General features: G+C 39.0%; 1 protein-coding gene and 1 long non-coding RNA gene across 4 annotated transcripts; one reads left to right on the top strand and one right to left on the bottom strand.

The window, feature by feature from the left end:
- The first annotated feature begins 517 nt into the window (after positions 1 to 517).
- LOC126630591 (uncharacterized) lies at positions 518 to 15,757 on the top strand. 3 transcript variants are annotated; one of them, XR_007626047.1, is made up of 4 exons: positions 518 to 720; positions 806 to 902; positions 13,927 to 14,024; positions 15,361 to 15,757. It is a non-coding gene; the product is annotated as an uncharacterized LOC126630591 (long non-coding RNA). The 3 variants fall into 3 exon arrangements; XR_007626046.1 differs by lacking the exon at positions 13,927 to 14,024 and adding an exon at positions 1,003 to 1,100; XR_007626048.1 differs by lacking the exons at positions 518 to 720; positions 806 to 902 and adding exons at positions 13,456 to 13,644; positions 13,730 to 13,826.
- Positions 15,758 to 26,077: 10,320 nt separating this feature from the next.
- Positions 26,078 to 27,178, bottom strand: LOC126630091 (protein FAR-RED IMPAIRED RESPONSE 1-like). The gene is made up of 2 exons (XM_050300246.1): positions 26,281 to 27,178; positions 26,078 to 26,196 (listed from the first exon to the last, which is right to left on the bottom strand). The coding sequence occupies exons 1-2, from the start codon at positions 27,176 to 27,178 to the stop codon at positions 26,078 to 26,080; spliced, it is 1,017 nt and encodes a 338-aa protein (XP_050156203.1).
- Between the last annotated feature and the right edge of the window lie 444 nt (positions 27,179 to 27,622).

Here is a 27,622-nt window from a genome sequence, read left to right as displayed (position 1 = left end):
CTCTTTTTGTCGCCCACTTGCTCCAATATAAATTCATATGCCTAGCAAAACCAATTTGCTTTCAGTGCCCGGCATAAGCAAAGAAAATAAAGAAAACTTTTCTTTAAAAATTGTCATTCCTGCCAGTAGAAATGATATGTGGATGGTGGACCACGAAGTGTTAACCATGATGGTTCTCTGTCACTGTGCGGACCTTGGTTTAGTTAGAGCTTTAGGTCATCTTCCCATTATTTCTTTAGGCCCTTTCTTGATGTCACTTTTCCTTTCTTTATTATATATATATTTGTAGTGTTTGGATCAAACAGGCTCATAAGATGGAAAAAGACATATGGCAGCCCATTTCATTTTTATTATATATATTCTTCTTTTGATTTTTTCGATCTCATTCAGTATGGGTCTCTGAACCCATTTGTCCCACCAAACTCCTGACAACAAACTTTACTTTCTCTCTTTTTTCTTTTTATATGTGACTCTTCCAAGTCCAAAAACTTCTCTTCTTTTTCTACGTGACCAAGCTCCCACGTGAGGTGCAGCTTTTGTTCACCCTTTTCCTTCACCTTGCGAGATGGTTTTTCCAATCTCTTTTTTCCAATTCTAACACACGGTGCTCTTCCATCAGAAACCAAAGGTAGTTCCGCAATATTTGGGCTCCCGTGAAGTTCGCCATGTTTTTGAAATTCCTTTTGGGTTTGTCAACTGTTGATTTTCAAACGAAGATGGGTAAGATTTAGTGGAACTCAAACTCTTTTGAATTGTTCTGATTTATCTTCTTTTCCCCTTAAACCGTAGAGTCCTTTTTATGCAGGCCACGGGCTCTCTTTTCTTTCTACTGTACTACTTTGCTTCTGTACTTCCTTTGTGGATCAGAGACTTGAAAACGAAGAGGGGGAGAAATCAAGCAGGTTGCCCATTTTCGTTTTCTTTATGTTCTGGGTTTGTTTTATGTATTTGAGGTGGAATGAAACTCTAACTGTAATGAACTTTATCAATTCTTTCATGCAGGAGTCCCAGGAAACGACGTCTCTTCGTTTTGGTTGTTGGACCAACTATTTTGTAGTACCGAGTTTGTTGAAGACAATTGTTGATTCATGGCTCCAAAGGTGAGATTTTGCCTTCAGAAATTTGTAGTAACGTGCTCATAGTATCTGCTATACTTTTGAATGGGTTTTGATGTATTATCACTCTCTGGCATTTCTGTTTCTGCATAGAGGATTATTTGACTAGTCTTGACAGTGGGTATTTCGACACCCTTTTTGTGTTCCCATTTATGTTTTGTCTTCGATGCTTGCCATTTTTTTCTCAACTTGAGACAACCTGAACCTTTTTTTTAATCCAACTTTTCCGTGGTAGAGAAGCAAATTTCTTTTAGCTATCTATTTAAAGATTGGGAAATTTCCTTTCTTTCCTTGTCTTTATCAATGGTTGAATTGGGGACTTTCTTCTATGGACTTTAGACCAAACATGAGTCGGTCAAGGGGAGTTTAGGCTTTCTTTTCCTTTGCAAACCATCTTTTCCATTTTTTCCTTTTTCTTGGACTCTATCCCCAATAAGTTTTCATAGGATTTTTAGCCAAAGGCATGCTCCATATCTTGTACCCGTGAGCAGCAAAGAAAACACCATGTACCCGTGAGCAGCAAACAAAACACCAAACACGATAATTTCTTTCCTCTCGAGTTTCATCTTGGTATATGTTGCTTCCTTGCTACTTTTCTTCATAGAGACCAAATATGAGTTAGTCAAGGGGAGCAAAAGTTGCATTTTGCTTCTTTTCCCTTGTTTATTTGTCCACAAATGCATCTGTTTTCTCGTTGGACCGCAAAGAATGAGTTTCTTCTGGCTTTATGCAACACGGCATTTGCCAAACCCATCTACTTCAAGTCGCATAATGTACGAACGGCAAGTATGGGTTACTTAGACTTTGATTGGAACTTCACGGGGTGGTCTAGGCCACCCCAAAGAAATTCATGGGATTTTTGGAGATCATTTCTGCTGCAGTTAGTGGTTCAGAATCTCCACCTCCATTTGTTTGGTGCAAAAAAAATACCAAACAACGAAACAAAGGAAACAAAAAAAACACTAAAAGAAATATTAGAAAATTTGATTTGTCCTTCTCTGTTTTTTTCCTTTTTTCCCTTGCGTTGTGGACCATTGCCAAGCAAAGGGGAATGTCATGGACCCTTGCCTGGTGGTCTTCGGCTGCCATTTTTTCCGTTGCTTCTTCCTTCGTGTCCTTCTCTGTTTCTTGTATATATATACAACATAACAAAAATCAAGAGAAAAATAATTTTAACAGGGCTTTGTTTTATACCTGGTGATGAATATTCTCCCTTGGTTCTTGACTTTGAAAGCACGAATAATTGAATTCCTTCTCTTTTCTGGCAGCACTTCGTCGCTCTTGGTATTTTCTCTCAATGTTTCTCTATTTTTTTTTGTAGAGTATCCCCTCTTTTTTCTGTCTGTGCCCCCTTTACTTGCTGCAGGTGATGCTTATTTATAGGCATCCTAGGAAAGCTCTGGAATTTGCTACGTGGGGGAAGTTGGAGGCCATGATCTCCTGCCACTTTTACTTAACCTCTCCCACTAACTTGTGCAGTTTTTTTCACACCCTGCAGAGAAGGAGGTTTCTGTGTTGCACATTTTCTTCCCCCTTTTGTAGGAAGAAATTCATATATTATTTTTTTATTTGTTTATTTCTGGATGTTGTTTTGTATGTAATGCCCATCCTCATCTTTTGTATGTAAGGCCCATCATCATCTTTTGTATGTAAGGCCCATCCTCATCTTTTGGGCTGGATTGCATTTTGTTTTTTTTTTTCGGCCTTGTAGTTTGGCCTAATTTACATGGACTCTATTTTTTATATGTCATGTATTTTTATTGTTCAACAGATTGCCCCCTCAAGCCTTATGCGTGAAATTTCTTTGAGCGTACAAGGCTTGATGTGATTGCATCATATAATGAGGTTTTGACCAATGGTGCATTAAATATTTCAGGGAATGAATGCAGATGGCCAAATTTGTATTGAGCAAGCTGTTGACAAGGCCAGGAAAGAGTTTGCCAAAAGTCGAGCGTACAGGCGTTCTTCTTCATTTGCTCAATTTTCATTTTGGCTGCTTCTTTGCTCCTCCGTGTTTAACTTTAGAATGCTTGTCATTACTTTTATATAGAAGAGGAAACCACATTTAGCTATCCGTTTATTTTTGATATGACAAAAGCTCCTTTTGTATCGTTTGGCTTGAGCTCCCTTCTTGAGTTTTAGACTCATTTTTCTCCTCTTATTAGCAAATAAACAATCTTGGAAGTTTGGAACAAAGGATAGTTACTGCTTCTTGATGGGCTAGAGGTGGCGCCCTGTACTTCTTTTTGTTGACAGCAACGGTGTTGCAACGATGACAATGCTCATTTAGGCCTTCGGGGATTTCTTTTGTTGGCGGAATTCTAGTAAATGTCAAGGTTGCTACTGTCAGTACACATGAGCAAATACAGTTTGATATTGGAAGGTTTTACACGGCAAGTTTCTTCAATCATGGATGTTCCATTCTTCAAACATAGCTACCACCTTTGACTTTTTAGTCAAATATAGCTACTGTGCAGCACCTTTGGTGGCTTGAGTGGCTTTTGCCTTGATAAATATTGAGAACGTTAGCAATTCAAACAAATGCTCATTCCATTGGGGGAAAAATATAATTTTTGATGAGTTATGGTTGCATCTAATTTTGGGGTTTAGATTGCCTACGTACCCTATGAAGGGATCAAGCCAAACGTAGTTCATCCCTTGATTTCGGGAAAGTGATTTTTACGGCTGTATCTAGTAATAAAGCTAGACTACCTACGTATCTCATGAAGGGATCAAGCCGAACGTAGTTCATCCCTTGATTTTGGGAAAATGATTTTTACGGTTGTATCTAGTAATAAAGCTAGACTACCTACGTACCCTATGAAGGGATCAAGCCGAATGTAGTTCACCCCTTAATTTTCGGGATTTGATTTTGATTTTGATTTTGATTTTTTTATGACTGCACCTAGCTTTTTAATGCTAGGCTGCCTACGTACCCTTTTTAAGGGATCAAGTCATACGTAGTTCAGAGGAAAGGATTTTTCCCTTGCTTACTTCCCTCTCGGAGTTCGTTAGGCACTGTTTTATGTGTAGAACTTCTTCATGAGTTTTCCATTAACGCACGGGTATATGCATTTCCCATTGGCGTTAGAGAGTTCGTAGGCACCTTTGGTGAAGACTTTGGTGACGACATACGGTCCTTCCCATTTGGCTTCAAATTTTCCTTGCATCTTTCTGGTGATGACGACGGGTCTTCGGATGGTTAAGACTAAATCTCCAACAGAGAACGATCTAAACTTAACCTTTTTGTTGAATGCACCTGCCACTTGAGCTTGATAGACTTCAAGTCTTTGTTGCACTGCAAGTCGTTTTTCATCAAGTGCTTCAAGTTCCGCTAGCCTGATTTTTACATTTTCTTCGGGATTTGTCAGTTGTGTGGCTACTCTTAAGGAAGGTAGTTGAATTTCCAAGGGTAGCACAGCTTCTGATCCATACACTAGACTATATGGAGTACATTGGGTGGATGTACGGACGGTGGTCCTATAGGCCCATAATGCTTCGGGAAGGCATTCATGCCAGTCTCTTTTGTTCTTTGCCACCATCTTTTTTAAGATATTGCACAATACTTTGTTGAAAGCCTCTGCTTGACCGTTGGCAGTTGGGTTGTAACTTGCGGAGAAGGCCTGTTGAATGTTGTACTTTTTGCAAAGATTGACCATGGCCCTACACTTGAATTAGAGAGCGTTGTCCGAGATTATTTTTGATGGGACTCCGCAACGATAGATTATGTTTTTCTTTATGAAATTTGCAACATCTTCTGCTTTCACTTCTTTCAATGGTATTGCCTCAGCCCACTTTGAGAAATAATCCGTGCCTGCTAGGATGTACTGATGTTGGAGAGACGATTTTGGGCTTATCATGCCTATCATATCTAAACCTCATGCATTGAATGGCCAAGACAAGATGGTCGGATGGAGGGGCAATGGATTTTGGTGCTTGAAGTCTCCATGTAGTTGACATGCCCGACATGACTTCACATGTTTCATTGCGTCTTGAACCATTGTAGGCCAGTAATACCCAAGTCTTTTTAATTGAGATGCGAGCTTAGGTCCAGATTGATGGGCTCCACAAATACCGGCATGAGTTTCGGAGAGAGCATAGACTGCTTCTTCTTTTGATAAACACCTTAACAATATTCTGTCAAAAGACCTTTTGTATAGTATGTCATTCAGATACACAAATCGGTTAGCCCTTCTTCGTACATCAACTCTTCATCTGGGATCAGTTGGTAGTTTTGCATATTGAAGATAGTCAATCAAAGATTGCCGCCAATCAGAACATTCATCTACTTCCAGGACTGTAACCGCGTTGACTTCACGGTTTTCTTCATTCTGCTCTAGTGTTGAAGGAAGTAAATGTCGTTCTCCCACTGTAATTTTAACTTCTCGTTCCTCAGGGAGAGTTAAAGATGCCGCTAGCTTTGCCAATGCATCGGCTTTGTTATTTTCAGACCTTGGAATATGAGCAATGTTGATTTCTTGGAATTGTGATACCAAGTGTTTTTCTCTTTCATGATACAAGGTTAGATTTTCATTTTTCACGGCATATTGACCATTCATTTGCTTGATGATTAGTTGTGAATCACCATAAGCTTGAAGGCAATCAACATGTAGCTCGAGTGCAATTTCAAGTCCAATGATGAGTGCCTCGTATTCTGCCACATTGTTTGAACATAACTCTATGAGCGAAAATAAATACGGGATTAGGCCTCCACATGGTGTGATGAACACAATACCTGCCCCCGCACCTTTTTTCCTTACTGCTCCGTCAAAATAAAGTTGCCATTGAGAAACGTATGTTGAGAATACTTCTTCATCCGGCAAATCGCTTGGTAACTCCATATTGTCGGGAACAGGATGAGATGCTAAGAAATCAGCTAGTGCTTGTCCCTTTATAGCTTTTTGAGAGACATACTTGATTTCAAATTCCGATAGTAGCAAAAACCATTTTGCAAGACGACCGGATGGCACTGGTTTTGACATTAAGTATCTAAGCGGGTCTGCTTTAGATATCAAAGTAATGCTATGTGATAGCAAGTAATGTCGTAATTTTTGCACAGCGAAAACTAAGGCTAAGCAAACCTTCTCAATAGGGGTGTAATTTTGCTCTGCCCCTACAAGCGTTCGACTTAAATAGTAGAGCACATTTTCTTTTCCCTCTTCAGTGTTTTGTGCAAGCATTGCCCCCAGTGAGCATTCAAGTGCTGCGATATACAAAATTAAAGGTTTCCCTTTTTTTGGAGCCATCAACACCGGGGGTTTCAAAAGATATTCTTTAATGCTGCTGAGAGCGTTTTGACATGCGTCATCCCATATGAAAGGCACATCCTTTTTCATCAGCCTTGTGAATGGTTGACATCTCCCAAATAAGTTTGAGATGAATCTTCTTATGTACGCCAATCTTCCTTGTAGTCCTCATAGTTCTCGCAGGTTTCGAGGAGGAGGCATTTCCATGATTGCCTTGATTTTTTAAGGGTCGACTTCAATTCCTCAGTACCTTACCACAAAGCCAAGAAATTTTCCAGATGTCACTCCAAATGCGCATTTTAAAAGATTCATCTTTAATTGATGTTTTCGGAGTCTGTCAAAAACTTTCTTTAAGTCATTCAAATGACGTTCCCTTTTTCTTGTTTTGATGACAAGATCGTCCACATAACATTCGATGGTGCTATGTAACATATCACTGAAAATAACTATCATGGCTCTTTGGTATGTGGCTTCTGCATTTTTAAGTCCAAACGGCATTACTGTGTAGCAGTAGATTCCTTTCGGAGTGCGGAATGCTGTAAGTTCTTCATCTTCAGGTGCCATTTTAATTTGATTGTACCCTGAGAATCCATCCATGAAAGATAGAGCCTCAAAACCGGTTGTGGCGTCTACCAATAATTCAGTTATTGGGAGCGGAAACTCGTCTTTTGGACATGTGTCATTAAGATTTCTAAAATCTATGCAGACACGAATTTGTCCATTTTTCTTCTTTACCGGTACAATACTGGCGAGCCATGTAGGGTACTGCACTTCCCTGATAAACCCAACGTCTATCAGTTTGTCAATTTTAGCCTTAATTTGTACTTCAAGCTCAGGTCGAAAACGTCGTGGTGCCTGTTTAACATAACGTCTTTCTTTTGATACAACTAATCTATGAACTGCTACCTTAGTGTCTAGACCAGGCATATCTTGATAGCCCCATGCAAACACATCTCGGTAATCTTGGAGAAGACTTTTATAATCTTCTAATTCTTCCAGTGTTAGTAGGGCACTTACAAATATAGGCTTTGGCTCGTCATCTATTCCGAGATTGATTTCTTAGAGTTCATCCACAGTGGCTTGGCCCCCGTCTTCTATTTGGGGTGGTGCCGGTTGAGCGTTATCAATAAACTCGACTGAGTTATCACCATTCTCATCTTTTTCATCTTCAATGGTGACACAGTTTACTTGAGCAACGTTACGAACCTCTTTTTCTGTGCTTGATTCCTCATCCATTTCATAAGCTTCATTTAGAAGTGGCGGTGCATTGTTGTAGGTTCTGAAGCTTGCGCAAACACGACTTTGCCCATTTTTCTTTTTGACAGGAAAACAGGTGGGGAATTTCCTAACAGGCTCAATTGGCTCGTTATTAGACTCCTTACTTCTTTCTTTGCTACCGATCATGCTAACTTGAACAACATCTTGTTCCTCTTCTCGTGCATCTTTATTTTTGACTTGGTTTATCTTCACCTTTTGGCTTTTGACTCTCCATTGCTTTTATGAGATTTCTTAGGCTGAGAGTTGGTGATTTTACCAAGTCGTTGGAAAACAGAAACTCGAGGTGGCTTACTGCTAAATTCTCCTTCAACCAGCATTGTTTTCTCGAGATCAGTAAAGACTTCAAACTCATGATTCTCGGTATTTGAGACAAATGCTTTAAGCATATCATTTTCTTGGTGTACTGTGACGTTGATGGCACTCCTTTTAGCCTTCCACCTCTTCGCTTTTATCTTTAATGGAACTTTTGATGAAGACTCATTTCTTTTGAACAAAACAATGCGACCATGTCAACCATTATTCCTTTGCAAATTTGTTGAGACTACCAAATTGCCCCCAGGAATTGATTGGTTGATTTTGCGTAGAGGCTTTGTGTAGCAGGTCATGAGTGCTTCAAATGCATTTTGGATTTACTCCATTGCTTTCTTTTCAGGTTCTCCTTGATCTTTTAATGAACGGTTGAGAACCACTTTTCGGGACTTTGGAGTTTTAAAACTCATAATTTTGACCAACCTTGACGGCTTTACCTTTTCCATATCTGGTAATTATGATTCCTTCTGCACTACTTCATCTTTTGTCGGTTGTGAAAAAGTGACTTTTGACTGTTTGTAGAATTTTGCATCTGCATAATTCACTTCTTCACCCCTAAATGGGTCGATGTCCGCTAGTACTATCTTAACTTCGCCATTTATCAAAAACTTGAAGCACTGATGAAGTGTAGAAGGAATAACACCATATGTATGAAGCCACGAACGCCCCAATAAAACATTATAAGATGTGTCAACATCGATTACATGGAAAAGGGCGTCGGAGTACAACTCCCCTATCTCCATTTGTAATGCTATCGATCCCATTGCTTTCTGTCCGACTTGATTGAAGCCTTGAATAGTTAACATTAATGGTGTCAGTTGACGAACATTCATCCCCAGAGCTCGAAGTGTTCGAAGAGGAAGTAGGTTTACTGCTGATCCACAATCAAGCAAGATTCGATTTATTGATGTATCTCCCACTAGTCCACTGACGTACAAGGGCCGATTATGATACTCGTCTCCAAGTATAAGGTCATTTTCATCAAATGTGATACTTGCAAGGCAGCAGACGCAATACTTTGGTGATGTTGTATCCACTTCTGCAAATGTGAAGTTTGTTTCAAATGCTTCAGGACTTGTCGAAGCCATGATAAGTGCTTCTTTAAGCTCCTTTGACATTTTCAGAGCATCGTACACACTGAGAAGAGATGGAATGCGCTTAAGATGGTCGACGATGTCGTATTTACCATCTTGGGACTGTGTTACATCTTTTGCATGTCTCTTAGAAGTACTTGTTTTTGTGGTTGAGACCAAAATTTCTACTGCAGGCTTTGCAGTGGTAATGACTGGGACTTGTCTTGCACTTGGTTTATCGGAATGATTGACTGAATCAACCATTTCATTTCTTTCTTTCTTGTCCGCAGACGGGATCCTTTGGCCAGAGCGTAAAGTTATTTCATCTACCTCATCATCGTTGTGGATTTCACATGAGGTCGTGCGACGATTTCCAATTTCTTCCTCACTTCCCTTACTCTTAAAAAGTTTTGGAGGGAGGTAGTCTCCAAGGGTTATTGGTGCTCTGAAAGGCTGCTTGTACTCATCATCTTGAAAGACTCTAGGCCTTCTCTGAGTACTTTTCTTCTTTTTCTTTCCATCTTTTGAGGATGGTCCATTCCATAATTTTCCTTTTGATCGTTTTGTGGAAGAAAGATGTTTAGCAATCTTTTTCACCTTCTTTTCACTGACGATTTGCCATTCGTCTTCGGATTCAAGTGATGACGAATCTTCCCAAACATCAAAACTTGGTGCCGTCATGAGCTCGTACAGAGTTGGAATTTTTGGATTTCCAGAACGAGGCATGCCAGGATAAGCATGGACAACTGTGGTTTCATTGTCAACATGGAATCCTACAGGGATTGTTCCTTTTGGTAATGGAGCAGAGGGTGTTGATTTTCCTTCGATCATATTGGACGTTGTCGTCTGATGTTTCGAGGACGAATCCACCTCGATCTCATGCTTGTTGATCTTCTCTTGAATTATATCCTTAAGCATATAACAATCCTCTATCGTATGGATGATGAGTCGATGATACCGACAATACTTTCAATCATCGGTCTTATTTACTTCAGCGGGACACTTTGGTTCAGGAAGCGTGATCATCTTTGCTGCAAGGAGTTCGTCGAAGATAGTTCCAACATCTTCATCATCGAAACTATATTTAACTTCTTTTCTTTCCTTAAGCGAAAGCCTCCTCGTCCCCTTGGTTTCTTCTTTTCTTTCTACATTGTCACTTTTCTTGTCTACTTTGACAAATGTTGCCATAGAATCTCCCTTCTTTGGCGTTCTTTTGTTATCTCCCTTCTTGATGTCAGACTTCTTTTCTAAGTCTTGGATCATTTTTCCAATCACATTTTTTTGAGACATTTGCTTCTCCACGTTACTTGCTTTAGATACCAACTCGTCGAAAGTTCGAGGCTCCGCAATTCCTACAAATGTTGCAATCTCAAGGATGAGGTTATTGTAACATATTTGCACTGCCGAAAATTCAAAAATCTTTTCCATGCATTGTAGGTTAAGGCTTCTCCATCTTGTGATGAATTCGCTCGCGCTTTCTCCGAACCTTTGTGTCGTTTGCGCCAAATCCATTAATGTGACTTTTTTCTTTGAACTGACAAATTGAGCTAGAAAAGCTATTTGCATATCATCCCACGTTAGAATAGATCCTGGCTCTAACTGAGTATACCATGTGAAGGTAGACCCTTTGAGTGATTGAACAAACTGTCGAACCAATAAGGGATCTGACTGCGATGTTTCCCCACAAGCTGAGTAAAAATGAGCTAAGTGTTCTTGAGGAGAACCACTTAAACCATCAAATTTATCAAAGCTCGGTTTTGATACCCTTAGGGAAATGACACCGTGTCATAGTGAGCAGGATAAGGTTTCCGGTATCTGAGAATTGGTGTCGTTAAAGACATTTGAAATTCACGAATCTTTTCAGCGAAAATTGCATTGATATCTTGATGCGTGAGTTGGGTACCGGAACTTTCTCCTTCTGTTTCTTTCCTTCCTCTTTCTCCAGCATTATTTATGCTAGCTTGAGCGGCTAACTGAGCTGCTAAAGTTGCAATCTCAGCTTCCTTATCAGCTACCAAATCCGCCATTTCTGCTTCTTTTTCTGCTAGTTTTCGTTGCATTTCTAGCAATTGTTCTTCTGTATTTGATGCGCCAATCATCAGAACTTGCATGTTCTCAAATTCGACATCTTCATTTATCTCCAACCTTTGGAATTGAGTCATTATTCTAGGAACTTCTTCTTGGGAAAAAGATTTGTTTCCTCCAGAGGTATCTCTAAAGGAAGATGAACTCTCGGGAGAGTGGTTTGCCAATGCTCGGGCCCTTGCACGTGTGATAGGCCCCTCGAATTGAATGTTGTTACCTTTCTTGACAACTTCATAGGCCTTGGCCTTTTGTTGAACATTTCCAGACACTATTGGCAAGATTTCTTCATTTTCCTCAACATAGGTCATCATGACCGACTCCATTGTAGGTAAAGTGATTGGGATTGTTCCGATCATGATTTTGAGTAATGACGGGAACCTTGGTAAGTGGTGATGATGTCACTTTGACAATCTTGCGTCAAGGCACCTTGGTGTCCTTATATGAAATAGCTCCAAGAAGCTCCCTTGAGATGATTTCGATATCATCAAGTACGCGCTGCTTAGCGATCTTCTTCCTAAGAGCTCGTGCTGCTCTCTTCCTTGCATTCCTCAGGGCGTTCTTGGACGGGCATTTCTTTGGTCCAACTTTGATGACTTTGATAGCCACCTTGCTTGTTTTTGTCGCTACCTTGGTCTTCACAATGCTGCAATTAGTTGGTGCTTGATCAATGGTGAATGAGATTCGGTGACTAGCATGTTTTCCATGTCCAAGTTTGGATTCAACAGCAGGGAGTTCGTGGAAGTAAACAGTAACTTGTGGCGCCATGTTTCCTGTTACAAAAACAAAAAACATAGCACATTAATTATCTTCAAAATTAGAGATGAAAGGGAAAATGGGTCCCACTGGGCGTGCCAAAAATTATGTTGAGCAAAAATTGTACATAATATGTAAACAAATAATTCACTCCACACAATTTCACCCTTGTTCATTTTTCCGAAGAGAGTTTTATTAATTCGAGTTCAACCCATTCTAGGCTATGTGCCTATTAATTACAGCCTTCCTTTTGGGAAAGGAATACCCTTTGATTCTAATTTGAATAAAAATGTAACTTGAGGATTTTGGTGTTTGTTTGATTTTGTGACCGTACCTAGGTTGAATCCTAGATTGCCTACGTACCCTCTTAAGGGATCAAGTCACTCGTAGTTCATATATTTGTTGAGGTTTGATGCCTTGTGCAGTTTCAGCTCGTGCAGGCAAGGAGCATAATGTGGCTTCGTGCTATTTAAGTCTTGTTACGGCTTCGTGCCCTTTTGATACTTGATACAGCTTCAAGCCATTGAAATTTGTTGTGGCTTCATGCCTTTTGATACTTGATATGGCTTCGTGCCTTTGAGATTTGTTGCGGCTTCGTGCCCTTTGAAACTTTTCTTCGGCTTCATGCCATTTTGGTATTTGGTAGTAGGAGTGAATTTAGTTTATTTAAACCAGGGATTCGTTTCTGTTTCACGGTTGCGTCTAAAACTTGATATCAGACTGCCTATGTGTCCTTGACGGAATCAAACCGGCGTAGTTCATAGACTTGATTTCATGGTTGCGTCTGAAAAATTGATATCAGACTGCCTACGTATCCTTAACAGAATCAAACCAGCGTAGTTCATAATTTTTGAGACTCATCGCGACTTTGTGCCATTTGGTACTTGATATGGCTTCGTGCCATTTGAAGTTTGACGAGGCTTTGTGGCATTTGTGTCTTGTAAATATTTATGATGAAACCACTTTTATTTTGCAACAAGTACCAGAAAAATGACTAGTCATAATCATGACTAATGTCTGAAAGCCACGTGATTGGCTATGGTTCTGGCAGTAGGCATTGGAGACCTCTTTTTGTCGCCCACTTGCTCCAATATAAATTCATATGCCTTGCAAAACCAATTTGCTTTCAGTGCCCGGCATAAGCAAAGAAAATAAAGAAAACTTTGCTTTAAAAATTGTCATTCCTGCCAGTAGAAATGATATGTGGATGGTGGACCACGAAGTGTTAACCATGATGGTTCTCTATCACTGTGCGGACCTTGGTTTAGTCAGAGCTTTAGGTCATCTTCCCATTATTTCTTTAGGCCCTCTCTTGATGTCACTTTTCCTTTCTTTATTATATATATATTTGTAGTGTTTGGATCAAACAGGCTCATAAGATGGAAAAAGACATATGGCAGCCCATTTCATTTTTATTATATATATTCTTCTTTTGATTTTTTCGATCTCATTCAGTATGGGTCTCTGAACCCATTTGTCCCACCAAACTCCTGACAACAAACTTTACTTTCTCTCTTTTTTCTTTTTATATGTGACTCTTCCAAGTCCAAAAACTTCTCTTCTTTTTCTACGTGACCAAGCTCCCACGTGAGGTGCAGCTTTTGTTCACCCTTTTCCTTCACCTTGCGAGATGGTTTTTCCAATCTCTTTTTTCCAATTCTAACACACGGTGCTCTTCCATCAGAAACCAAATGTAGTTCCGCAATATTTGGGCTCCCGTGAAGTTTGCCATGTTTTTGAAATTCCTTTTGGGTTTGTCAACCGTTGATTTTCAAACGAAGATGGGTAAGATTTAGTGGAACTCAAACTCTTTTGAATTGTTCTGATTTATCTTCTTTTCCCCTTAAACCGTAGAGACCTTTTTATGCAGGCCACGGGCTCTCTTTTCTTTATGCTGTACTACTTTGCTTGTGTACTTCCTTTGTGGATCAGAGACTTGAAAATGAAGAGGGGGAGAAATCAAGCAGGTTGCCCATTTTCGTTTTCTTTATGTTCTGGGTTTGTTTTATGTATTTGAGGTGGAATGAAACTCTAACTGTAATGAACTTTATCAATTCTTTCATGCAGGAGTCCCAGGAAACGACGTCTCTTCGTTTTGGTTGTTGGACCAACTATTTTGTAGTACCGAGTTTGTTGAAGACAATTGTTGATTCATGGCTCCAAAGGTGAGATTTTGCCTTCAGAAATTTGTAGTAACGTGCTCATAGTATCTGCTATACTTTTGAATGGGTTTTGATGTATTATCACTCTCTGGCATTTCTGTTTCTGCATAGAGGATTATTTGACTAGTCTTGACAGTGGGCATTTCGACACCCTTTTTGTGTTCCCATTTATGTTTTGTCTTCGATGCTTGCCATTTTTTTCTCAACTTGAGACAACCTGAACCTTTTTTTTAATCCAACTTTTCCGTGGTAGAGAAGCAAATTTCTTTTAGCTATCTATTTAAAGATTGGGAAATTTCCTTTCTTTCCTTGTCTTTATCAATGGTTGAATTGGGGACTTTCTTTTGTGGACTTTAGACCAAACATGAGTCGGTCAAGGGGAGTTTAGGCTTTCTTTTCCTTTGCAAACCATCTTTTCCATTTTTTCCTTTTTCTTGGACTCTATCCCCAATAAGTTGTCATAGGATTTTTAGCCAAAGGCATGCTCCATATCTTGTACCCGTGAGCAGCAAAGAAAACACCATGTACCCGTGAGCAGCAAACAAAACACCAAACACGATAATTTCTTTCCTCTCGAGTTTCATCTTGGTATATGTTGCTTCCTTGCTACTTTTCTTCATAGAGACCAAATATGAGTTAGTCTAGGGGAGCAAAAGTTGCATTTTGCTTCTTTTCCCTTGTTTATTTGTCCACAAATGCATCTGTTTTCTCATTGGACAGTAAAGAATGAGTTTCTTCTAGCTTTATGCAACACGGCATTTGCCAAACCCATCTACTTCAAGTCGCATAATGTACGGACGGCAGGTATGGGTTACTTAGACTTTGATTGGAACTTCACGGGGTGGTCTAGGCCACCCCGAAGAAATTCATGGGATTTTTGGAGATCATTTCTGCTGCAGTTAGTGGTTCAGAATCTCCACCTCCATCTGTTTGGTGCAGAAAAAATACCAAACAACGAAACAAAGGAAACAAAAAAAAAAAACTAAAAGAAATATTAGAAAAATTGATTTGTCCTTCTCTGTTTTTTTCCTTTTTTCCCTTGCGTTGTGGACCATTGCCAAGCAAAGGGGAATGTCATGGACCCTTGCCTGGTGGTCTTCGGCTACCATTTTTTCCGTTGCTTCTTCCTTCGTGTCCTTCTCTGTTTCTTGTATATATATACAACATAACAAAAATCAAGAGAAAAATAATTTTAACAGGGCTTTGTTTTATACCTGGTGATGAATATTCTCCCTTGGTTCTTGACTTTGAAAGCACGAATAATTGAATTCCTTCTCTTTTCTGGCAGCACTTCGTCGCTCTTGGTATTTTCTCTCAATGTTTTTCTATTTTTTTGCAGAGTATCCCCTCTTTTTTCTGTCTGTTCCCCCTTTACTTGCTGCAAGTGATGCTTATTTATAGGCATCCTAGGAAAGCTCTGGAATTTGCTACGTGGGGGAAGTTGGAGGCCATGATCTCCTGCCACTTTTACTTAACCTCTCCCACTAACTTGTGCAGTTTTTTTCACACCCTGCAGAGAAGGAGGTTTCTGTGTTGCACGTTTTCTTCCCCCTTTTGTAGGAAGAAATTCATATTTTATTTTTTTATTTGTTTATTTCTGGATGTTGTTTTGTATGTAATGCCCATCCTCATCTTTTGTATGTAAGGCCCATCCTCATCTTTTGGGCTGGATTGCATTTTGTTTTTTTTTTTTCGGCCTTGTAGTTTGGCCCAATTTACATGGACTCTATTTTTTATATGTCATGTATTTTTATTGTTCAACACACAGTCAGGATGAGATTCGACGCCTATTCCAGGAAATTGTCGAGCAACAAAAACTCCTTGACCAGATCCTTAAAGCAGATGAAGAAAGGCAAAAATCTTTCTGTCAAATGATAAAGGTGAAGGTTCATCACAGCTTACAAGATCAATGGTTAAATGAAGATAGAACTCGATTTTATGAGTGGCTTGATAAAAAAACGTCATTTGGGTTCAAATCAATTTCATTTGAAGAATGGTTGGATAAAGGCTGGGGGGTAATTTTTCGTTTCGGCCACAACCAACATTAGGCCTAAGAAGATTGTCAAGACGGCCGAAGAAGAACCTAGGCCACCTGTTTTTTTCGTCGAGACTAAAATGGTGGTAGGCCTAGAAGCAAAAGTTCAAGTTTCTAAGCCACAAATCGACTTAGAAAATGATTTGTCAGAAGAGTGTTCCAATGATGAACAAGGCCGATACACAGCTTCGGACGGAAAAGCCACATCAATTGATATGGTAATTGGAGACATGGTCTTAGACGCCGAAACTACACCAATTGACATGGTTATTGGTGATAAAGCCGATATAGAGAAATCTCATTCAGCTAAGTTGTTCGAGTTAAGAGCCGAAATTGGCGAAGTTATTATGCCCGGGAGGGGGCATAATAATTGTTTAACACATTCGGTACCCGAAAATAAAAAAAAATTCACCACGTCAAAAGTATTTGGAGATTATTCTTTATTCGGCCTAAAGCGAAATCAAATTGAAAATTTTAATATGAAAAGATCTCAACTAGGAATAAAACATCGTTGGCCTCCTCCTTCTCATGGATCGGCCACTTTATTCCCAACATATTAGATTTTAGTTTTCTTTTTATGATTTCTTATCCATCTGGCTGTTTGAGCCGATGATGCATAAGAAAATAGGGGGGCAACAAGCATCCTGACCTCGTAACTCGTACTAAAAAAACAAAAAAAACAAAAACAAAAGTTTCGGCTGTCTAGGCCGAGGGTAAGCAAGCAAGGCGGTGGGTTTCAAAGGCCGAGAATCAAGTAGTTGCTATGGTCTAGTGATGTTTTTTGCAATTCGGCTGGAATCCCCACTTCTAGATTGGTCGAATAAAAGATTGGCAGATTGAGGTCAGCTTTGGAGTCCATACTCTTAAAATATTGTCTTGGTGGTGGAAACTTGGTAGTTCAGCTGTCAAATCGAAAAATCAAGGTATTTAACTAAAGATAGGCTCCGGTGGAATATATAAAAAAAAAGGCCTTGGTTTTAACATTTGTTGGCATTTGTTTGAAATTTCAAGTCAAACAATGTCATTTCAAGCCTTGGTTTTAACAAGGCCTTCACGTGGCTCTATTAATATATATATATATATACACACAACAGTATCACATCAGGTAGTCAGGCTACCTATATATATATATATATATATATATATATATATATATATATATATATATTTATAGCAGAACCGCATCAGGCAACTTTGTTACCAAATTTAAATTGCCAAGGAATGGATGGTTGAATGACTTATCGAACGGTTGTCCTTGTTCTCACTGCAAGTTCTGAGTACCATGAGAACCGAAGGGCTAAAGTCCTGGATAAGGATTGTCTGCCCTCCACTTCCGATGCCCTTCCCGTGCCCTCCTGTTTTGTGTAGTCACGGTTAAGCCACATCAACATTTTATATTACTATTCATTTTTGTCTTACTATATCTATAAAAAAAAACAATATAAAATGTTGACGTGGCTTAACCGTGACCACACAAACAGGAAGGCACGGGAAGGGCACCGGAAGTGGAGGGCAGACAATCCTTGTTCGAGAGTCCCCGAGCCTTTGACCCCATTTGGTTTGTCTCGGCTCAGATTTTCTCGGTGTCATTTGCAAGTTCTGAGTCTTTCGACCATGTGAGTTGGATAGTCGAAGTGTTTACAAGGTTATTTATTAAAGTTGCCAAGCCTTGTTCAGAATTTTGGTATCCGAGGAAAACCATAGTGTTGGCGAAACAGAGATGTTATTGCCGAGGAACAAAGTCTCTTTTCCTTCGGGCCGATTGTGTAATTTTGGGTCCAAACACACATCATTTCAAAAGTTGAAGACTTAGACTTCAAAAATTAACTCGTATTAGTCAAGAGTATCTTTTACGCATGTAGAAGATATGTGATACACTTGTACCCGTTACACCCGTCTCTATCACTTTTAGAAATTATATTGCTGAAATTTTTTATATCGATGACAATCTATAAATACTTGTGTCACTTCATACTTCCATACACAGCTAAGAGTAGGGGTGGGCAAACGGGTAGGGGAACCGCGGGTTGGGAAGGGTACGGACCAGTTCCTTTTTTTTTGGAATAAATGGGCGGGCCGGGCTGGGCCAGGCCATTGTTATTTACGGGGCGGGCCGGGTCCATACACTTAGAAAAAACGAAGCCCCGAACTGACCCGTTTCTAATTATAATGAACGGCCGAGATTGAATGATAACCTATCATCCAATCTCAACCGTTGGTTTCCAAAATCAGTCTCACACTCACTCCACCTCCCCACCATCCGTTGACTCCCTCAACTCCCTCGACTCCTTTGACTCTAACTTCTCCTCCTCGACGGCAGTGCTTAGCAAACCAGCCATCCTATCATCCAGTACCGCCATCACGACCAACCGGCACCACCCATCCAGCCATCCTCCTCGACGACATCCCAGAGAATCCAGGTTCCAGAACCACAACGGCTTGATTGTCTCATCTTCGACAACACCACCGCTATCGAGGACACTGCTACCACCAACATCCCTCTAAAATTTAGGTAATTTTGAATTAGGGTTTTGATATTAATGTGAATTTCTGGTGTAGGGGTTTTAGGGTTTTTAAATTAGAATTTGTAGATTGATGAATTTCTGGTGTAGGGATTTTAGGGTTTTTAAGTCTTGACTCTTAAATTAGAATCTGTTGCTATCTGTGAATTTTTGGTGTAGCAGTGGATAATGAAATAATCTGGTTTTATTTTGAATCTCTGATGCCATTTGGGGTAGCACCAACTCGTGAAGAAATCAAATGTATGAACCCGAATTATACAGAATTCAAATTCCCACAAATCAAGGCTCACCCATGGCACAAAGTGAGTTTCTAGCTTCCTTTCTGAAAGAATTTTGCATTTCTTCTGTGATAATTTTGCATGCTATTTTCGTTCTTATGCTCTTCTTTGCATGTAGATATTCCATAAGCGCATGCCTCCAGAAACAGTAGATCTTATGTCAAGACTGCGTCAATATTCTCCAAGCCTAAGATTCACTGCTGTAAGTACTAGTAGCCATTTTCTTTCAAAGTCGTTATGCTCAAACTGTAAAAGGATGAGGAGTGAGGATTTGTTGGAATATAAGTGTGTGTGCTGTGTTTTTCTTAATGTTTCTAAGTTTAAATGTGAGCCATTGGATTATAGACCAATTGGACAGCTGAGATGTAATCTTAGCTTTAGTTTTATATATTGCCACTTGTATCTATCTTATAGGGTAGATTACATGAAGGGTTGTGATTGAATTGTGAATTCTCTTCTCTTCGGGTATATCTTTGCACATGTCTTGTGTGCAGATTATGAATGAAGAAAAGCTTTGTTAGTTCTGGTTTTCTTTTGAACGTTCTAGCTGCATTCATCTGTGTAGGAAGAAATCATTCATTTTCTTCTTGATTCCATTTCTACAAAACAGGGTCATATTCCTAAATGCTAACATGGCCTCCGAGCCAGGTTCAATCGTTTAATCTGGGAGATTGAATCTGTGAAGAGATCTGTGTCTAACATGGCAGGATCTGGATGAGGTGAGCTGAGAACGCCGATCTTCACCGGCGAGAATTATGAATTCTGGAGTATAAGGATGAAAACCATTTTTAAGTCTTATGGACTATGGGAATTTGTGGAAAAAGGAATCGAGAGCTCAGATTCGAAGGGAGCTAATTCAGATCTGAAGATGAAGGAGAAAGAGGGATCGAGTGACGCTACATTTCTCACGGAGAAGCTCATGAAAGATGCCAAGGCGCTTGGGCTGATTCAGGGAGCAGTCTCGGATGAAATTTTTCCTCGGATCTCACACGAAGAAACTTCTAAGGGAGCCTGGGATATTCTGATGCAAGAATTTCATGGAGACAAACAGGTTAGAAGTGTTAAACTACAAGGTCTTCGTAGAGAATTTGAGTATACCAGAATGAGAGATGATGAATCAATTTCTGTTTATCTTACAAAATTATTCGATCTGATAAATCAAATGAGAAGTTATGGAGAAGAGTTATCTAGAGAGAGGATTGTGCAAAAATTATTAATTAGCTTACCTTCTGCGTATGATTCTATATGCTCTGTGATTGAACACTCAAGGGATATAGATGTGATTGAGGTTCAAGAGGTAGTTGCCTCACTGAAAAGTTTTGCACAGAGGTTGGAGAGACATAATGAGAACAAGACTGAGAGGGCATTTGCGAGTCTAAGTGTGAATCCCAAGTCTGTCAATTCTCCTGGAAATCAAGGAAATAGATACCAAAAGAATTGGAAGCCAAAATACAAAAATTGGAATCAAAAGCCTATCTACCAATCTGGAAAGCAATTTGTAGCTGCAGAAGGGGGAAGAAATCCTTGCAAGCACTGTGATAAGTACCATTATGGAGAGTGTTTTCTTAAAGGCAAGCCTAAGTGTCACTGTTGTGGAAAAATTGGTCACATTGCAAGGGATTGTAATACTAAGAAAAATGCTCAAGGTGTTCAGCAACTTAACTTTGCAGCTCAGGTTCCTTCTACAACTACTATGTTTTATGTAAGTAATGAGGTTGACAAGAAGACTATTGAAGATGTATGGTATGTGGATAGTGGTTGTAGTAACCACATGACTGGTAGAGAAGATGTATTGATTGACATTGACAGAAGCATAACTGCCAAGGTAGAAATGGGAACTGGACAGTTGGTTGATGTTATAGGAAAAGGAAGTTTGGTAGTGGATACAAAGATGGGAAGGAGATATATACATGAAGTAATGCTTGTCTCAGGTCTCAAAGAGAATCTACTAAGTGTAGGGCAGATGATGGAGCACTGGTATTTCCTTATTTTTGGAGATAACAAAGCAGAAATTTATGATGATTGTTCTCTTTCAAATTTGGTGGCTAAGGTTCCAATGAGAGGAAACCGAAGTTTTCCTTTGAAATTCCAAACAGATTTGCATCTTGCATTAAAAGCAAGTGTAAATGAGTCAACACTGATCTGGCATAGAAGAATGGGGCATCTAAATGTTAACAGTCTGAAGCTACTACAGGAGAAAGAAATGGCACTTGGATTGCCAGAAATCAAGACCACTAATAATGTGTGTGAGGGGTGTACTCTTGGGAAACATTGCAGAGACTCTTCTCAAAGGGAGACAACAAGTAGAGCTACTGTTCCATTTGAGTTGGTACACACAGATGTGTGTGGACCAATGCAAACCATTACCAAAGCTGGAAATCGGTATTTTCTTACCTTCATAAATGATTGTACTCGGATGTGTTGGGTCTATTTTTTGAGATATAAATCAGATGTATTCAATGTGTTTAAGAAGTTCAAGGCCACTGTTGAATTGCAAAGTGGATATAAGTTGAAAAAGCTGAGAAGTGATCGAGGGGGTGAATGCACATCTATTGAGTTTAATAGATTCTGTGAAGAAGTGGGAATGGAAAGGCAACTCACTGTGGCATACTCACCACAGCAGAATGGAGTAGCTGAAAGGAAGAATAGAACTGTTGTAGAGATGGCTAGATGTATGATGGTTGAAAAGAATATACCACTGGAGTTTTGGGCTGAGGCAGTCAACACTGCAGTGTATGTTCTAAATAGGTGTCCAACTAAGGCATTAGATAAGAAAACTCTATTTGAGGCTTATAGTGGAAGAAAGCCAGGAATCAAACATCTAAAAGTGTTTGGTTCTCTGTGCTATGCACATATTCCAGAGCAGCAGAGACAAAAGCTTGATTTAACTAGTACAAAATGTGTGTTTCTGGGATATGGAAGTTGTGAGAAAGGCTACAAGCTTTACAATATTGACTCTGGAAAAGTCATTATTTCCAGAGATGTGGTGTTCAATGAGGAAGCTTGTTGGGACTGGAATACACAAAAGGAGTGTAGTCTTAAAATACCAATTACTGACTCTTTCACTGAGAAAGGACATGAAACTGAAGGAACAAGGTTGAGTCAAGCTGAGATCTCTGAAAATAATGTTGAAATACCAGAAGAGAGTGAAGAAATACATGTTAGATCCGATTCAGGTCCACAGGATATTGATCACACACCTCTGAAATATAAAAGTATTGCAGAAGTGTATGAAAGATGTAATCTGTGTATACTTGAACCTGAAACATTTGAAGAAGCTGTCAAGGATGAAGCATGGCAGAAAGCAATGGAGAGTGAAATTGCAATGATAGAAAAGAATAATACCTGGGAGCTAGTTGATAGACCATCTGATAAACCAGTAATTGGTGTCAAATGGGTTTATAAACTTAAGCTGAATCTTGATGGCTCGGTTCAGAAAAACAAAGCAAGACTTGTTGCAAAGGGATACTCTCAAAAGCCTGGTATAGACTTCAATGAGACTTTTGCACCGGTTGCTAGGCTTGATACAATAAGGACTTTGGTTGCTTTGGCTGCACAGAAAGGGTGGAAAATTTATCAGTTAGATGTGAAGTCAGCATTTTTAAATGGAGTCTTGCAGGAAGAGGTTTATGTTGATCAACCCCTTGGGTTTGTGATTAAAAACAAGGAAGATGGGGTGTACAAACTCAAGAAGGCACTTTATGGTCTTAAGCAAGCTCCAAGAGCTTGGTATGAAGAAATCAATTCCTATTTCACCAAGGCAGGTTTTCAAAGAAGTCCTAGTGAAGCAACTTTATATGTGAAGATTACTAAAGGTGGAATACTTATTGTTTCACTGTATGTGGATGATATAATCTACACTGGGAATTCTCAAGAATTGTTGATGGAGTTCAAAACTGCAATGATGAGACAATATGAAATGACTGACCTTGGTTTGTTGCATCATTTCTTGGGTCTTGGTGTGATACAATCTGATAATTGCATTTTCTTGCATCAGAAGAAATATGCAAAGACATTGTTAGACAAGTTTGGTTTCAAAGATTGTAAATCTGTGGCTACTCCTCTGGCTGTGAATGATAAACTGTCTAAAATGGACGGTAGTGAACAAGCTGATGAGAGTCTATATAGGCAGATTGTTGGAAGCCTATTATATTTGACTGCAACAAGGCCAAATATCATGTTTGCAGCAAGCTTGTTGGCAAGATTCATGCATGGTCCTACTAGAAAACATATGGGAACAGCTAAGAGGGTGCTGAGATACATTCAAGGCACGCTTGATTATGGTATAGCATATGAGAAAGGAAATGAAGCAATGCTTATTGGCTACTGTGACAATGATTGGTCAGGTAGTGAGGATGACATGAAGAGCACATCTGGATATGCATTTAATCTTGGTTCAGGAGTGTTTTCGTGGGCATCAGTCAAGCAAAGTAGTGTTGCATTATCTACTGCAGAAGCTGAATATGTTAGTGCAGCAGAGGCCACAGCACAAGCAATTTGGTTGAGATTTGTTCTTTCGGATTTTGGTGAAGAACAAGTTGAGCCAACTACAATTTTTTTTGTGACAATACATCTGCTATTGCCATAACCAAAAATCCTGTGCATCATCATAAGACAAGACATATAAACAGGAGGTTTCATTTCATTCGTGATGCACTGCAAGATGGAGAAATTGACTTACTGTACTGCAAGACAGAGGAACAGGTTGCAGATATTTTCACTAAGGCTTTGTCCAGAGATTGGTTTGAATTTCTGAGACAGAAGCTTGGAGTAATTTCAGCACAACACTTAGAAGGGAGTGTTGGAATATAAGTGTGTGTGCTGTGTTTTTCTTAATGTTTCTAAGTTTAAATGTGAGCCATTGGATTATAAACCAATTGAACAGCTGAGATGTAATCTTAGCTTTAGTTTTATATATTGCCACTTGTATCTATCTTATAGGGTAGATTACATGAAGGGTTGTGATTGAATTGTGAATTCTCTTCTCTTCGGGTATATCTTTGCACATGTCTTGTGTGCAGATTATGAATGAAGAAAAGCTTTGTTAGTTCTGGTTTTCTTTTGAACATTCTAGCTGCATTCATCTGTGTAGGAAGAAATCATTCATTTTCTTCTTGATTCCATTTCTACAAAACAGGGTCATATTCCTAAATGCTAACAGGATTTAGTTCTTCACATATCTTCTCTCTCCCTTCACCCCATCCTATCTGAAATGATATTGAGTGTTCAATTTTTTGTTCCCTTGAACTTCAATTTTTTTGGGTCTGTAATATAGTAACTTCAGAGAATCATAATCAAGAAAGTTATGGTGGACCTCCATTTCTATTTATAAGAAATGCAAATCACGTTGTCTCTGTGTAATGAACTATTTTATGTTTGTTTTAAATATCAAAGTATCAACTGTAATTGTTTATTTTGGCAGCTCGAGTCTCCTGTCTACCCATTTTTTTTCCAACTCCGTGATCCTAATACTCGTCTTCTTAATGGACGCCCTTTGCCTCCACTCTTCAACTTCGAGCCCCAAGGTTTGTTCTTCGTTTCTGTGATTCCATATGCTTGTCCATGTACATAACATGATATTGCATGCTTCAAAATGATGATTGATTATGCAGAGCTGAAAGGAGCAACTCTTGAGCTTCTGTCCAAACTGGTACCCGAGCATGCCCGAAAGCAATGTGCCTTTCTAGGTACCTTTTTCATTCATCTCTTTCACGTCTACGATTATACCAGATGCACTGCTGTATTCTTTTCTCTTCTTACTGTTGTAGTTTTTACTATGAGAAGATTCATGGCTAGCGATTTACGGTTTACTTCTCTTTCCGTCTCTCCGATTTGTTTCCTCAACCTATCTCATTTCCCAATTTCTCACAAGTTGGTTTTTTGAAACTTACATAAGGCCTTCTCTGCTGCTGATTCAGAGTATGTAGTTTTTGTGATAGGAGAGGCAAGCCTTTACATTATACCAATATGTTAAGGTCAAGGGGCCTCTTTGTAGTAGGTGCAACCGTGCAATGAGTCTTGACTCTTGAGGTATTTGGATGCGGGTCAAGGGGCCTCTTTGATGTTGCTGCTATATATCAGAAGTCAGAACCTACATTCATAGTTAGGGGCCTTGCAAATCAATATGCACCTTTAGATTGCAGGCCAAGTTGCAGTCTCAATTGTCACTACTTCGGATCAAGGCCCTTTTGACATTGTTCTACATAAGGCTCTCTGGCAGCTGTCTGAAAAGAGTGGAGTCGAGGGAGTGAATTTGTGCAATGTGAATCTGTGCAGGGATTGGATTTTGTAATGTTTGGATTTTGTGCAGAGTGAACTGTGAATTTGTGCAAAACAGAAAATTTTAGGTTTTTTTTTTCTTTTTCACAAAAAAATAAAAATAAAAATGACCTGTGGACTCGGCCCGTTTCAACTGGGCCAGGTTAGGTCCAGTTCCTATATTGAAATCTGTTACCCTGGCCTAGCCCGTGCCCACCCCTAGCTAAGGAGAAAAACTTGTGTAGGGCTTGGTTTGCCACTGGATTTCGCTGAGTTACACTACAATCCACTCAAAACTTGTCACGTGACAAGTCTTAAATATAATATTATATATATTAATGTTATGTTTCTTTTTTTATTTTTTTCCCTCCTATTTTTTTTCTTCCCAACCCCCCCCCCAAACAAAACTTTGTTTTGCCGTAGGTTTTGGGTTTCAGTACTCCCTCCCCTTTGTTTTGCCGTAGGTCTTTGGTTTTAGTACTCCCTCCCCTTTGTTTTGCCGTAGGTCTTGGGTTTTAGTACTCCCTCCCTTTTCTTTCTTTCCCAGTTTCGTTTCTTTCTTTCTTTAAAAATAAAATAGTTCTCCACCCACTCCAATTTTATCATGGAAAGCAACCAATAATCTGTAAGTTTCTTTTCTTTCTTTATACAATAGTTGCTTTGATCAAATTAAGAACTATAGATAATACTATTTGAAATAAAACTTTGATCAAAACATAAGCTGTTAAAAAACTTGATATCCAAGGTGAATCTAAGGGTTATTTTGACTAATTGTCAAGCAGCCAGACTATATAAATAAAAAGAAAAAAAAATCCCACATCGTCTCTTCAATTCATCCATCTTCAATCCATGAGCTCTATGTTTCCAGCATCTACGCATTTTTCTAAGAATTCTTGAAGTTGAAGAGCTAAAGTTGTGTTATCCAAGATGTCTACTGCCAAAATGTTAGAATGATAACACAAATTATGACTTATAACCCCAAATATAAGTTTCAATACAAACCTGATTATAAAAGTCATGAAACGATGGATATGAGGTTGTCATATTTGATGGAGCATTGATAGTCTCTTGATTATGTTGCTCTGCAAGTGTACATATATTCATTACATAATAATATAGTATATTCACAATAAAAAGTATAAAGTACCTTATTGAATGAGTATTACCAGAAACTATAGTATTAGGTGGTGACATTTGCAAGGTGTATCTAACTTTTGCCACTTTCTTCGATTTTTCCAAAGCACTCTTCAATCTCTTGTTGGTTACCCCTTTAGCTCTCACGGTTGGAGGATCCAATATATGTTGATCATCATCTTGAACACCGGAACTAGAGAGGCTATTTTTCTTTTTAACCTTATCCGAGGCTTTATTTGCTTTTATGTCTTTTTCAAACAACTTCATTGCCTCTGATAATTTTTCACTAACAACGTGAGCACCCCAATCACTCATTGACACTAAGCTGAAAAGACTATTTCCTTTATGCATCAATTGACTGAGACGTAATGATTGAGCAGACTTCAGATTTCCTTGTGGTGATGAATCATCTAAATCACTACTCAAACGCATCACTTCTTTGATCGTTTTGGTCCATCTCTTTAATACATATTGGGTTGGTATACTAGTAAGATATTTCGAATCAAACACCCTTAAAATATGACGGCACAATATGCCCTTAGCTTCATACATTTTACATGAGCAAGAAACCATAGAACTATGAGAGATAAACTCAATTGTGTTCACTCTTTTATGACCTTCTTCGGTTGCTTCATAGATAGTAACTCCTTCTTCATTTCTAACATCTCTTAACCTTACTTTCAAACAGCTCATGTACTCAATGTCAAAGAAATTGAATATTTTATTGGTGTACGCCTCAGCTGCATGACATAAAATTCCACTAACTACTTTGAGACGAGGCATACCTTGTTTGCAACGAAACAACTCTGTCAAACGCATGTCTTCTAGCTTTTTCTCATAGTGAAGCATAAACTCAATAATACTTGTTGTCTTTGTACACATTTGATGGAAAACATTATTTGTACTCTCAACTCTTTGAGTGGATTTCATCTTTGTAGAGAAAGTATTTAAGCTAAAAGCAGGACACCACTTATTACGAAGGTTATATAGCTTATTACGCAAACCCGAACCCAAAAGCCCCCAATTAAAAGAAAAGAAAATAACCCTAATACAGCTATATATGTGGGTTATTCATGTCACATGATCAAAGCAACTATTGTATAAAGAAAGAAAAGAAACTTACAGATTCTTGGTTGCTTTCCATGATAAATTGAAGTGGGTACATAACTTCTTTTTTTTTTTTTTTTTAAGGAAAGAAAGAAACGAAATTGGGAAAGAAAGAAAGGGGAGGGAGTACTGAAACCCAAGACCTACGGCAAAACAAAGTGGGGGGGGGGAGGATTTGGGAAGAAAAAAAATAGGGGGAAATAAATAAAAAAAAAGAAACATAACATTAATATATATAATATATTAATTAGTTAAAAATTTAATTAT

This window comes from Malus sylvestris, chromosome 7 (assembly GCF_916048215.2).
Source record: "Malus sylvestris chromosome 7, drMalSylv7.2, whole genome shotgun sequence".
Taxonomy (NCBI): domain Eukaryota; kingdom Viridiplantae; phylum Streptophyta; class Magnoliopsida; order Rosales; family Rosaceae; genus Malus; species Malus sylvestris.
This window is presented reverse-complemented; position numbering and strand designations above follow the sequence as displayed.